Source organism: Copidosoma floridanum, unplaced genomic scaffold (genome assembly GCF_036245765.1).
Source record: "Copidosoma floridanum isolate Cflo_tuat_1 unplaced genomic scaffold, Cflo_Japanese_pri ptg000021l, whole genome shotgun sequence".
Classification (NCBI taxonomy): domain Eukaryota; kingdom Metazoa; phylum Arthropoda; class Insecta; order Hymenoptera; family Encyrtidae; genus Copidosoma; species Copidosoma floridanum.
Window position 1 is genome coordinate 23,721,970 of NW_028321898.1, and position 13,565 is coordinate 23,735,534.

Sequence of the window (13,565 nt, forward strand, 5' to 3'; positions counted from 1 at the left end):
GGGAGATTTTTTTTGTGTTCTTTATTGACTGTGGCAGAGTACAGCAAAGAATCGATTATTCGGCGATTATCCAGGAGCAGAGTGGAGTGACAGAGAGGAACAGGGATGTACAGAAGGTACGTGAGGTGAAGGTGAGGGGAAAACAGGGAATATAAAATTAAAGATTGAAGAGCGAAAAATCTTGTGGTGATGCGAGCGCGTTTTTCGATTCGCTGATATTAATGCAATTACCTGCCACGGTGCTGAGGAAAAGTATGTATTTTCCGTACATGGCACTACACGCAAAAAGGAAACATGAAAAGAAAGGGGTAATACAATTTCTCACATCGATCCTAAAATTTTATGAATTGTAAATAAAAAAAAGTTTACTGATGATTGGATTTGAGACGATGCTCGTAGAAATTCGTCCTATGAATTACTTATAAATGTACCTTCAGATTTTTGGCAAGTTTACTGTTTGACTATTAAACAGTATTTTAAACATCCCCACTTCTGAGGCCACATCGACTGTGGTTCTTAAAGAGACAACATGTGACATTACTTATTGTCTGTTGGAGCGTAAATGAATGACTCAAGTCATCGACGTTTATCACGCTTTCTTTGCCATTACCTGCATTATTTTGGTGATAACATCGTACCACTTAGGGCACTATCGCTAGCGAAGCCCTATCTGACCATAATTAACCGAAGTGACATTAAACCTGATATCTTCATTCACGAATGACCAAGCGTGAGGGTACGCCCAAGAATTTGTTTTTGGGTCCAAGACTGGAGTACTTGACAAAGAATTGCCGACAAATGCTGGGCATTTTTCAGGTATTGTGATCATGCAGCATATCACTGATATAAAATTATTCTAACCATTACAAGTCTAGAAGCCTACTGACTTATTCATAAGTATAAAAATTCCAAAGTATATCATGAGTTTTACTCCAAAGAGGCTTTTTAAATAACTATTTTTTTAAATATTGTAGATTTATAAATTTTCTATAAAAGACAACTTACTCAAAGATTAACAATTTTTTCTTGATGAATTTCAATCGGTACTGGTTAATGTTGTTTACCTTAACTTAAGTTTAAAGAGTGATATCAGATTTCTTCGAAACCATTAAAAAGAAAACTTTCTTAATTACTACGTATTTCAACAGTTGTAGCGAAGCATTTGTCACTTCGTAGTGTAAAACTATTTCAGTCTATGCTACAAACACTTTATTATCTCTTCCTGATGTGTTCCTTCTTCTAGTTCTAACCGTAAAAGTAATTTTTACAGTTAGAAGAATAATCAAAAAACATATTTAAGTGATATTTTGCAAGTGTGAATTGTGAACGTTTCTAATAAAAATAGGTCTACCTTTTTGAGCAAACTGTGAGAAGTAAGTATTAAAAATAAATTTGTAAGACTTTTGTACAAGGTTATATATATACCTGATTTTGAGTAAAGTATTTCAGTGATACTTATGAAATAAAAAAAGTTTGTTACAGAATACTCTTTAAACAACTAAAGACCGTTTTCTGATCTTGTATTTTGAATATTAAACATGATGTGGTATGTTTTTGTAGTAAAATAATAAATCAATAATGCTGCGTATAAACATTTTTTAGTTTTAAGATCAATAAGGTATAATAAATTTCGTGATAAAATTTTCTTTAGTAAAATGAACATCATATTTCAGACAACTATTCAACGACATATACAGAAAAGTGTTTTCTATTAAAGGAACAAATGTTTTCTTGAATTCAACAAGATGGTCGTTTTGAAAGTTTTTGCTGCTCTTTTGGTAATTGTAGGTAAGTACTTTTTATTGTAGTGTAAATTTTATCAATATAATTTTTGAAGTTTTGAAAAGATATATTTGAAAACCATGTCACTATATTTGAAAAGATTGTTTTGAAAATTGTATATGCTCCATCAGTTGCAAATGTCAATTTCATCGACGAGGAAGTAGTTGTAAGGGGTCAATTTCCATTTTTCGTAATTGTTGAAGTATTTACTGCCAGTGGATCAAAGTTCTGGTGTTCTGGAGCACTTGTTAGAGAAAATTTTGTCATCACAAATGCCCACTGTTTCTACCAACTTGAATCAACCAAACATAAAGTTATTGCTGGTGGAATCTCACATAACGACAAAGACACACAAAACATAGCTATTATTGAAACATATATCCACCCAAATTACAAATTTGTGTAAGACGTTTATTTAAATCTAAGCGAATAACTTTTAGTACATCAAATTATATCATAAAATTAAAAATACTTATAGCACCGATGAGCATGACGTAGCTATCTCGCAGCTGGAACGAAAAGTAAAGGTCAACGAATATGTGCAATTAATTAATCTGCCTCAATTCAATGAAATTCTTGACGCAAACTGGGACGTTACCCTAGTTGGCTATCGTCGACAATCTACAGGTGATCCTAAAGTAAAGTTTTATGAGATCCAAGCCATGAAAAATCAAATTTGTAAGCTGAGGTTGAAGAAAGCCTATCCAAATGTGGCTTTGTCATACGAGTCGAAGTTTTGTCTTCCTCGAGACGAATATTACAAGGTATGTTTTAAAAATGTTTACTTCATCCAAACAAAGAATGGTTGGAATTACTTAACTATAGTTTCATGTTTTTTAGGTTCAACATGGTGACATTATCATTCGAAATGATGGAAACAAGATGACACTTATTGGACTTGCAACTGGAAATAAGTTTTTTGATACCTGGATTTCATCTCACGTTGATTGGATTAATAGTACACGTAAGTATCAATTTTGTTCAAAAATTTAATACTTTTATTGAATGAAACTAAGGACTGATGTGAATTAACATGTATGATGATTATAAGTAAGTCCAAAATGTGTATAGCTTGGCCTTGCTAATGTGAATGTACATATATTGAAATACATCGTGATGGCCGTAAGATTAGTTGGTAACTTTTTGCAATGGCAAAAAATGTAGCAATGCCTTAAAAACGAATGTTAAGTTTTCACATAGATTTCATCATTTATTTAAGATAAATTCATTTTCGAGAGCTGCTCCTCTAAGTGGAGAGCTTTGGATCAATCTTGCTAAATTAAAAATCATTCACTTTTTAAGATATTGATTATTAATTTCTGAAGCTTCTTAAAAACTATGGGATTTTGTGCTTACACAGTTGCCTTCAATCTCGGAGAAGTGGCTGTAGGACAATTTTCATTTGTCGTAATAGTCAAAATACACGGCACTACATCAAGACACACGTGCCTTGGCGTACTTGTTGGGGAAAATCACGTTGTAACGCGGTCCGACTGTGATTCTGAAGATCGGGAATGGTACAGCGTAGTTGCTGGTGCCTTTTCACATGATGACAAGAGTGTCCAGGAGATTGCTGTCAATAGTGCCAATCGTCTTCATTTTACGGAATTTCGGTAAGAGATTTGTGTGTAATAATGCAGGTTCTATCGAAAAATGTGGTCATGTTTTAAAGTCATTTCTCAGAAAGTTGTTGAAACCAAGTAATAAAAATACCGGTGCAATTTAACAAAAGGATGAATCGTTCATTAACTCATACTTAGTTAACTGTATAGAACGAATTCATAAAAATAAAATCTCTAAGCAATGGAAATTAAATAACAATGATTATACATTGTGGTAAATCAGTGAATGACTTTAAACATTCAACAATTTCCAAGCTTGCAGTAAGATGAATTAGGAAAATTTGTTTCTTCTATACTTGAAATATCCTTTTAACTGCTCAAATATATTAATCAATGCATCTTAACGATATTTTTTAATAATTATTTTAAAACACAGCCTTTTTCATCACACAGAACCTTCTTAACAACATGGTTTTCAATTAATAACTAAAAATTTGAAACAGGTCAACCCACGACTACGATAATATATTGGTCTTGTCATTGAAACAAAAAGTACAACTAAGTGAGAACGTGCAAGTCATAAAACTACCTGAGCCTAATGAAATCGTACATGCAAATGGAAACATCACAATGATTGGATTTCTGGACCGTTCCTCGGAAGTTCCTAGACTGACATCTTACAAAGTTCAAGCTATGGGCAACGAGTTATGTAAGTTAAAGGTAAACGAAACCTTTGCGGATAGGGTTGTACCGCACAAACGGTTTTTTTGTATCCCTATTCCAGAAATGAGTGACGTAAGTTTTTAGAAAAGCACTTTCTTAACAAAAAATTTTATTCAGATACTTTATGTTCAATTTCTTTATCCTTAGAATATACATTGGGAAGTTTTCGTACAAAATCATAGCGGTAAGCCTACATTAGTTGGACTTCAAACTCACGGAAATATTGTCTTCCATATTTCATACCATCTGAATTTTATTAAGAAGACCATGAAAACAAGGATGTTTCCTGCAGGATAAGATCAACGTTTTTAAGCTATGAGGTTTTCGTAAATATTTAAATTATTTTGTAAATCGCAAGAACGATTACATGTTTGTTTGTTTGTATCTTATTTGTAGCTCATACATCAGGAATTTAAAGTTTGGCTTTGTCACAGATAAACAGTGTACTAGCGTAGGCAAACTTTAATCGATTTACATTAACTCCAAGTATAAAAGTAATATAGTCTCTTTAAAATTTTTTTAGAACGTAACTAGTTGTTACGAAAACGTAGAAACAGTATTGTGCTTCAAAATTAGATATAAATAATAGACATGAGCTCCAGAGATGAACACAATGAATAAAGCCCATTTTGAAGCTGCCATTGCTCTGATATTGCCGTCTTTGAGGTCAAGCTTTTAAGAACTTCTTTTACTTATCCATTATTTTATCAAATTAAGTTGTCTAGAAGGGTTGTCCATGCTAATGATGGTGATAGTCATGAAACAATACCCTACATTTAGTTTATATGGAAAGTTCAAAGCAGTTCAGACTCAAATGGACGATTTGATGCATGCATCATGTATTAGGTTGTGAGTGTGCATGTAGAAAATAGTTGGAAAATTTTTAACGACGGTCAGCTTCAACAATGTTTTCAATGAAATGAATGCTTACAAAAAACTAACTATTTATCTTAGGAATTACGCTTAGCTCGTATAATTTTTATATTTTTATGTGCGAATTCTTGTTACTCTCTAGAATTCTTATTTAAGGTCGTCTTACGTAAGAGAAAATCACTCGTAACCGTATTGGCTGATTAAATTCTTTGAGATAATGTCATAAGCTTTGGTAGAAGTGTTGATAACCAAAAATCAGTGGAGTTAGTTTTGGTGTAATCCTGAAAATTTAAGCATAATGAGAATGAATTAATCGGCACTTGTACATCGTATATAATGAAATATATTTCTTTTGATACAATGGACATAATGTATTTTGTAGAGGATTATTCATTCTAAATGCATATCATGTGTTTATTTTATTCAATATCTCCTGATACCTGGGATAAAATGTCAGTATTGAAAAATAAACAACTCGAAACCAAATATGGCCTTTGCAGTTGAAATTTGTTCCATCGACAAAAGGTCCAGAAGTGGACTTGAAGTCCAAAGTTAAAAAGATTTTTAAGAAAGGTAATGCCAGGGAATGTTTGTATTGGATTTACTTTTGATTACAACGACAATCAAAATGAATAAGGATCGTAAGCCAGAGAAAGGTAATGCCAGGGAATATTTGTATTGGATTAACTTTTGATTACAACGATAATCAAAATGAATAAGGATCGTAAGCCAGAAGTAAAAGAAAAAAAGAGACGCAGATGCAAAAAGGCTGATCCTGCAGGAGATGGTAACATCAGGAAAAACATTTTTGGGCCAATTGGCCACAGTTAAAAACATTCAGACAATATTGACTCGACAAATTAGCCAACGACTGCTGGATTTCAGATCAAACACTTTGAATCCAACAGCACTTCCGTTCTCAACCAAGTTGTGTATATCGTGACGTAATGAAATCGACGGGGGAGAACGAGCCATCGCGTCGCGTACACGAAATAATCCTACTCAATCCTTCGTCGGCGAAAGATCATCCCATAAAGGTAAAACTAATTGGGCCCGTGTGTACAAAGGATGAGCGCGCGTATGCAGGGACAAACGCATCATGCTAAAAGCGTTAATCCCCGAGGCGTTCGAAGTTACGCGAGCACGCATCACATGTCTCTTTTATTCGTGTACACTTGCGCAAGCGGCGGAGGAGATCGTTAGGCAAATTATTCCGGGTGTGCCTTTGAATTTATTCGGTGCGCAGCTAAAGCGATGCTTCATCGATAGGTTATATGGACACGGTTCGCGTTTGGTGCATCGAAGCTGGTGTGTGTGTGTGTGGATTAAAAATTAATTAGAACGAACGATCGACTCTTCGCTGCGGGGATGTCTCGCAACGTGGGTGCTGATAAGACCCAAGTGCATGATTACTCGAAGATACCGATGTGATTGAAGTTTGTTTTATTTTACAATCCCTACTTCGATACACGTGGGAAAATATAGAGTGCGAGTGTTTCATTCTTCATTGTCATGGGGCTGATTTTGCGTGAATGTTTACTGTTTGTACGTGTGTGGAAAAATTCGTGCACGTTAACTTGGTTGACGACTATTAAACTTTGTTTTCAAGTTTTTTTAGATTTTTTTCGTTGTTTTCGGATAGTTCATTTGAATTATTTTGGAGGGCCATTTAATTTAGCATAAAGAAACGTACGTTGCTGATGAGAACAAAAATATATATAGAGTTGGTGTGAATGGATCGGTATTTTTGGATGTCGTTAGTTACATTTTAAGGTAAAATGGTTGAAATTTGATAATATTATGGTTTTGTCCTATTTCAAGTTTGTATTACCATTATAAGAAAAAAAAAATTCATTGTCTTCCTTTATTTTTCAAAATCTTTTAAAATTTTACCTGCTTTCGAATAAAAATTTCAACTGCTTCTGTTGTAGTATTTTGTAAAAAATATTATTTGTTAGTATATGATGAAATACATTTGTGTACATTTACTCAAAAGAAGAGCGTGCAGCATATCAAATAAAAATCTCGAAGTTGAAAAATTTTGAAAAACCGCCCTGTACTCATGTAACCATGAACTTGAGAGATGATTTCGCAGCTTGCAGTAATGCCTTTACAGCCTAACCCGTCAATCAATGCAGCACGAGCCCTCGTATACATGCAGGTTCAAATTTCACTTGGCCACACACACATGCACCGATGTGCCAACGCCTTCGCTCTCTCGCCGGCCAAAGGTATAGACACATCGGTGTGAAATTCAACAGCTGTTGGTAGTCCTCCCGCTGCTCTTTGCGGTCGGCTTGCAGACCATCTGTCGCCAGCCGGTTCGATGCTCGCCTTGGCGCTCCGTGTGCGTGAAAATAAACGAATATCGGGTGAAACAACAATGGCACGGACTCACGCTGGGGGTGAAATTGTTTCACCAAGGTTTCAACGGTGTAAAGTTTGCGAGCGAAATTTCACCGGATGCGTGCAAGCTTAATATCGCGTACAGCTTTTACTAGCGAGGAACCGATTATTTTTTTGTACACTTGTATAACCTGCTTCGAAAATGCTGATTAAACCAACATGGTTTGCCTCGTTTTTATTTTTTATTTTATTTTATGATTATTTTTTTTTTTTTTTTTTTTTTTTTTTAAATCCCAACATAATTAAACAAATATGAATTTATAATAAAATTTACTACCCACTCAAATTACCACTCGTTTATATTACGAGACATATAAAATATTTCATCAATCGGTAATACATTCAATTTCCACTAATTAAGTTTATTTTTCGCACTGGGAGACAAAAGTAATCGTCTCTCGCTCGCTTCGTTTGTATTTACAATAATTATTCATTAAAAATTCAAAAAACAAAAAAAAAACTTAAAAAGACACAACACGGAAGATCCAATGTCGGAAATTTAGTCAAATGAGCCAAGAGACGCGATGACGTCTTATATCTGTCGCATTAGGAATCCCAATAATGGTTAACCGACGGGGCATAAATGTCAGGCGGTGCTGCCTCTCCCGATCCCTTTAACAAGATTTGCGCTGACACGTGTTAAAATTCCCTGCTCACCCCAACTCTCCCCCGCCCCCCCTTGTCTCTCCACTTCCTACTTAATTTACTTCCTTATTCGGTCTAGGCTTCGTTATCGCCCCACCATCTCGATATCCCCTGCTCTCTGTTCCTCGTACACGTATTAGATTCGCTATTGTTTAACGATGGACGAAGAGAGAGATGGTTCGCATAGCCCGAAACTGTCACTTACAGCCCCGAATTAGAAGCCCCTGGTCTGTCCCTCCGCCAGATTAGCCCGTCACCTGACGCCCAGAAGGAGAGCTTCGTCATATCACGCATGCTAATTTTGCGCTGGAAAGCTTTCTACACGTATATGGTTTCCACGATACGTAAAATGTAACGATACGTAAAACGATACGTGTAGGCTTTTTTGAAAAATTCTAGCACCAAAATGTTGGAAAATTTTTTTAATCTTCGTGTTTATTGAATATAAATAGGGGCACAGCTACCAGCTTTTGGGGCTTGATTACACATTATACAAGCGAGGGCAAAGCATCGCTGTCGTAACACTAGCCCAAATGAGGTGACTGCGCAACAACAGCTACAGCAGCGCGTTACAAATCCCCGTGGCTGTTCGTCGGTGGCGAGCGAATCTCATTTGCAGTACTGATTACAACCCCCTGTCCAACAACGCCTTATTCTCTTGACGCGCTTATTCATGCACGTTGCACGGTTCTTTTGTAGCGTCTTGAATATAATTACAGGAAATCTCGCTACTCTTCCTCTCTGATTGAAATACCAAAACCCATAACTAAAATCTCGTAATTCGAAATCTCTTTTTGTTTTTTTTGTGAGCTCATAAACACTTTCAAGGCGTAAAAACAACCCCCAAACTCATCCCTCGCATCGCCATTATGATAAACTAATTTGCATTTATTCAACTTTTTTTTTTTTTTTTTTTTGTACCCGTAACATTGGATTGTTTTCCTTGCAACGAAAAGAGAACATGCATGGTAGAAAGTTGGACATTAAACTTGCCCTATTTGTCACTGGGTCGACAAAGGGGGTAGAAATGGCGCTTCCTTTTAAAAACTTTTGTTGGAGAGTTAATTCCCTTTTGCTTTCCATAGTATCTGATGTAACTAAGTCAATAAATACTTATTAACCCTTAAATCACCCAAACAATATCCCCTACACGGTCTTCATCACCACTAAAATCAAGCCCTGTCTCACCTTACCCCCATACTTTTCTATACAAAGTAACAAGCCGAGTGCCCTCTAATAATCACATGCGAATAATTAGCTAGCTCGAAAGGAGGCAGGAGGGGGGAGAGAGTAGGTGTCAAGTATCCGTGCATAGCACGAGATCCCAGCAGTGTATAGCTTCAAGTTGCCCAATAACGACGACGACGACATTGCGCCCAAGAGACACGTATACCACCACCGGGGGCAGCAGCTCTCATTTGGACACGCCGGCCGTGCAGTCGCCACCTTCTCCTCCTCCTTTTCTCCAGCGTATACAAACGTCATTCGAAATTAGAGGGCACGACGAGAGTTATCCGATACGCAGCCGCGTTCACTCCCGTCTCGCCCTCCGCTCGAAGTAGGCTTGCCACGCAGCGCCGCGTTGTACCGCGATGTGTAGGGGTCTGGAGGGACCAGACACGAGAAAGAGGGGCTGAGGGAAAACTCGGTTTGGCTTCTAATTATTCCGACACTGTTGCCCCATCTCCCGTTTTCCGTCGAGTTTTAAATAACAAGAGCCGCAACGCAAAAAGGGGTCACTTTTCTGGCTCTTTTCTCATGTTTATCTTTCTCTTTTTTTTGTTTTTATTTGTAATTTTCAAACGGAGCCATTTAACTTGGTCAATCATTCAGATGGATTTGAGAAATGTATATTGTGCGTGTATGTCGTCACTTTATAAAATAGTTCATGATTGATCTTTTTGCAATTTCAAGCTCTTCGTATATTTTAGGCACAAATTAACATTTTTCCTTCGTCTTCGTACTACGACTAATGAAAAATGGCTCATGTACAAAATACAAATAGCCAACTTTTATAAACTGCATGTTGCTGTGTTCTCTGTACTTGAAAAAAAAATATGACACGAGCAAACAAGTATATGGTACACGTCAGCAAGCTGCTTGTTCTCAAGTGTGCAATCTATTGATCAAGTTGTAACGACGTGCTTGGGGATGTATGTCGAATGAATATTGAGGGTAATATGGTCTAGAGCCACTCTTTCCGTTGAGTTTAAAAAAATTTATGATTGGTTGCGTCTTTATTTTTGTGCAGGCTCGCGACGATTAATCCCAAGAGATTGAGCTTGCAATCAAGAGCTGGTTATGAAATAAACACGACCAGGGTGCCACGCAATACCCCATTCATAGCATGATTAGCAACTTTTTACACATCTTAATTGTACGTCGTCTAGAACTCTGTTAAAATTCACTGGTTGTAACAATTTGATGGTACAATCAGGGCATGACGTTATCACCAAAAAATAGTCATAGTCCCCACTTACGCGAAGCGAGTATCATCTTGGAAGTTTTTAATCTTAATGGAAATTAAAATTAACCAACTACTTTTGCCACAAATGTGGCTCCATTTGAATGATATTTATCTCGTCATCAAATGTAAAAAAAAGGGATTTTCATACATTTTTCGCAGCCTCATATCCAACTGTTATCCAACTGGTATATTTGAAGCAAAAAAAAAAGAAAAAAAAAAACAACCAAAGAAAATTACTTTTTACCAGTAACAAACACCCACGTAGAAATTCATTCCGCCCTGCCCTAAGTGCCCCCCACGCACACACGTATAGTCCACCCAGTATGCCTCAAGGCACCGTAACTCAGCCGGCACGAAATCGGCGATGTTTATGCTAATCAACGCAACACCGGAGCTCTGGCCACATCACCCGTACGTACGTACATCAGAGTGCCAATATAGTTGCCGGCTCGATTCCACGATCCCTCCGCTTAATGCTTGTCTCTCTGAGGGATTATAGGGTGAGACGAGGGGTAGGGGACAGAAGCCGTGCAGTTAGAATCGCGTAGTCCCTTGGATCACAAAGCGACGTCATTGTTTGGGAGGAGGGAGGAATCAAGGAGAGAAAGGGAGGTTGGATTTCCCTGATTAACGCGACGCACTGCCGGTACTGCTCTGCCACCACCTCTGCGAGACAGGCTTGCGTGTAGAGAGCTTGAGAAGATGAACTACTTGCCACCCTGTACCTATCGATGGTTTTATGGATGTGTGCACCAAAAATCGAGCTTTTCTACATTTACTGGAAAAAACGTTTAACACGTGAATATTTCTGATTTAGTGTTACGGGCTGATGTCGAGTTGGGTCTCAAGTCAAGAAAAATTGTCAATTTTGGTCCCTGATGACCTACATTGATTTCTATATAGGTGCATCAGGTTTGATACAATTATTTAACACCTATTCATAGAATGTCATCAATATTTTTTTAATTTCAAGCATAATGGTAATTAGATCTTCGGTGAAACAATTGCTGACATCGTTTGACTTAAGAATCGGTAAATTAAAGGAGTATTCAATAAAATCACCTATACTAAGGCTAAGAATGTTTCGTGCTGGCTGGTTAATGCTTGTAGTTTCATAAAACTCAGAAATAAACATCAATTGTTTGCCATGGTATTTACCACGTGTCCTGTTGCTCAGATAGTCTTGAAAATTAGAACAGAATCTTGAATTTTTATTGTGCGTACGTCACGTTGTTTTAAATTGTCGTACAATAAAATATCATAAAGCCAGAGTTGTTGCGAGTTTCGTAACCATAAGAATGTAACCTTTCAAAGCGTTCTCTCTATGCAAGGCTCACCTTTTTCAATAGCTCAAAAGTCTCATTTCCTACTTAATTTTTGAGGAAACAACAAAGAAAATTTGATTAGCAAACGCACAAAGACCCCTAACTTGAGGTACTCGAGCGGATCAAAGGAAGCGGAAAATCATCAAATATTTATGATACCTGTAACCGCGAACACAAAAGCAATGTGGAACTTGTGTTGCAGCGTGGCAAAAATAAAAGTAAATAAAGCAAAATCGCGGTTTGTAATAAAATGAAAAAAGAAGGCCGAATAAATAAAACGAGGTTTAAACGAAGAAGGCACGCCGAGAAAAAAACAGGCAGTGCAGCAAAAAAAGGAGGAAAAGAGAAAATAGGTATCGGACTCGCACACGAATTCGGGGATAATTGAGTATGCATGCGCAATGCAGCTCTGGTGTGTATAGTGTTTCTCTCTCTCTCTCCTGAAAATCCGTCGCTCCTTTTGCTTTAATTGTCGCAATTCAGGAGGTGACTACGTGACTTGCCTAGGCAATCGTTTTTCCTTTTCCTTCTTCTGGGTTGTAATGTGCCTGCCTTGGTCTAGAGAGTCTCGACCAACAGAGAGAAACAGAAAATGAAGAGGATAAAAAAAGAGAGCGAGAATGCATATTGGAGATATTTCGAATGTACTCGCGTTGAGAGGAGTGAAAAGTAAAAATTTCTGTTCTGAAACCATAGATTGGTGATACTTTAACTTTCAGAGGATTTTTACCATTTCTTCTGTTGTTTTTACCTACGTGGGTACTGAACATCACTGAAAGAATACGGTAAAAATTGCTGTTCCAAATGGTGAGAACTTCCCTTACAGTGGGTAATCTCAAGCCTACAATTTTGATTCGGAATTTTTTTTTTTAATTTCATTTAGCGTATAGAGTGATGGAAGAAGAGGCAGTGAAAATGTTAGATAAAAAGGAGAAAAAAAAAAAAAAAATATTTACTAAAGTATTGTGCTCAATTTCAATACAATAGTTGGTTATTTCATGATATAAAAAACATTTATACTTGATAAGAATTTTTATCAAATCGATGTGGAAGTGCGTACAAACAAAAACACGAGAAGTAAAGTGCAGTGATTATTATCAATGAAAATCTCACGGAGGGGGATCGAGAAAAAAAATCTAAAGCTGAGGAAGTTTCGGACGCTGTCTCATTTATCGTCCGAAAACCATGACAATAAAATGCAAAAACGCATCAAACGTAAAAGGAGGAGGAAAGAAAAAACCCACAGGAAAGACCATAGGCACTGTATTATCTCCCTCGAACCACGTGCACCCTTACACGGAATCACAGTGTAAAGTGTGCGTCTATTCGATCGAGTCCTCGTCCACATTCGCCCAAGAATTCGACGATTAAACTTAATTGAATTCTCAATGACTAGCAAGTGCGTACGTACGTAGCCCCTTTCTGTGCTTCTATTTTTTTTCGATCTTCTTCGCTTTCTTTTCTTGCCTAGTACCATTGTCATTGTCGTTGTCACGCATCGTTGACTTGCAATAGAGGTAGAAAAAAAAAAAAAAAAAGAAAGTTGGACCAAGAAATAGTAAAAGGATACTACAGATTTGTCGAGCACGGTTTTACAAATGTTCATCGGTTGTTTTTCCCTTCCACCCTATATCCCGGTGTTTCAACGATAGAACGCATACATATACCAGCAACTCTTGGCATCGACGTGAGCTTGATTTTTTTTACTTATTCTGCTGTCCCTCTTTAACATGCAATTTTACCTTAAAAAAAGCGATATCACCTATTTCACTGCACACGTAT

The 13,565-nt window shown here is 37.0% G+C and overlaps 2 protein-coding genes across 3 annotated transcripts in view; one reads left to right on the forward strand and one right to left on the reverse strand.

Moving 5' to 3' along the window:
• Positions 1 to 13,565, reverse strand: part of LOC106638871 (uncharacterized) — a 238,404-nt gene that overhangs the window by 11,570 nt on the left and 213,269 nt on the right. The gene's annotated exons all lie outside the window — the stretch shown is intronic.
• On the forward strand, positions 1,486 to 5,263 carry LOC149374207 (uncharacterized). 2 transcript variants are annotated; one of them, XR_016293162.1, is made up of 9 exons: positions 1,486 to 1,546; positions 1,674 to 1,788; positions 1,914 to 2,184; positions 2,261 to 2,546; positions 2,623 to 2,746; positions 3,143 to 3,395; positions 3,848 to 4,139; positions 4,215 to 4,518; positions 4,591 to 5,263. XR_016293162.1 is itself a non-coding variant. In XM_089594511.1 (8 exons), exons 2-8 carry the CDS (start codon positions 1,746 to 1,748, stop codon positions 4,362 to 4,364), a joined length of 1,419 nt encoding a protein of 472 aa, XP_089450637.1. In that variant the 5' UTR covers positions 1,486 to 1,546; positions 1,674 to 1,745; the 3' UTR covers positions 4,365 to 4,539. The 2 variants fall into 2 exon arrangements, 1 of the variants encoding a protein (XP_089450637.1); XM_089594511.1 differs by lacking the exon at positions 4,591 to 5,263 and having other exon boundaries at positions 4,215 to 4,539.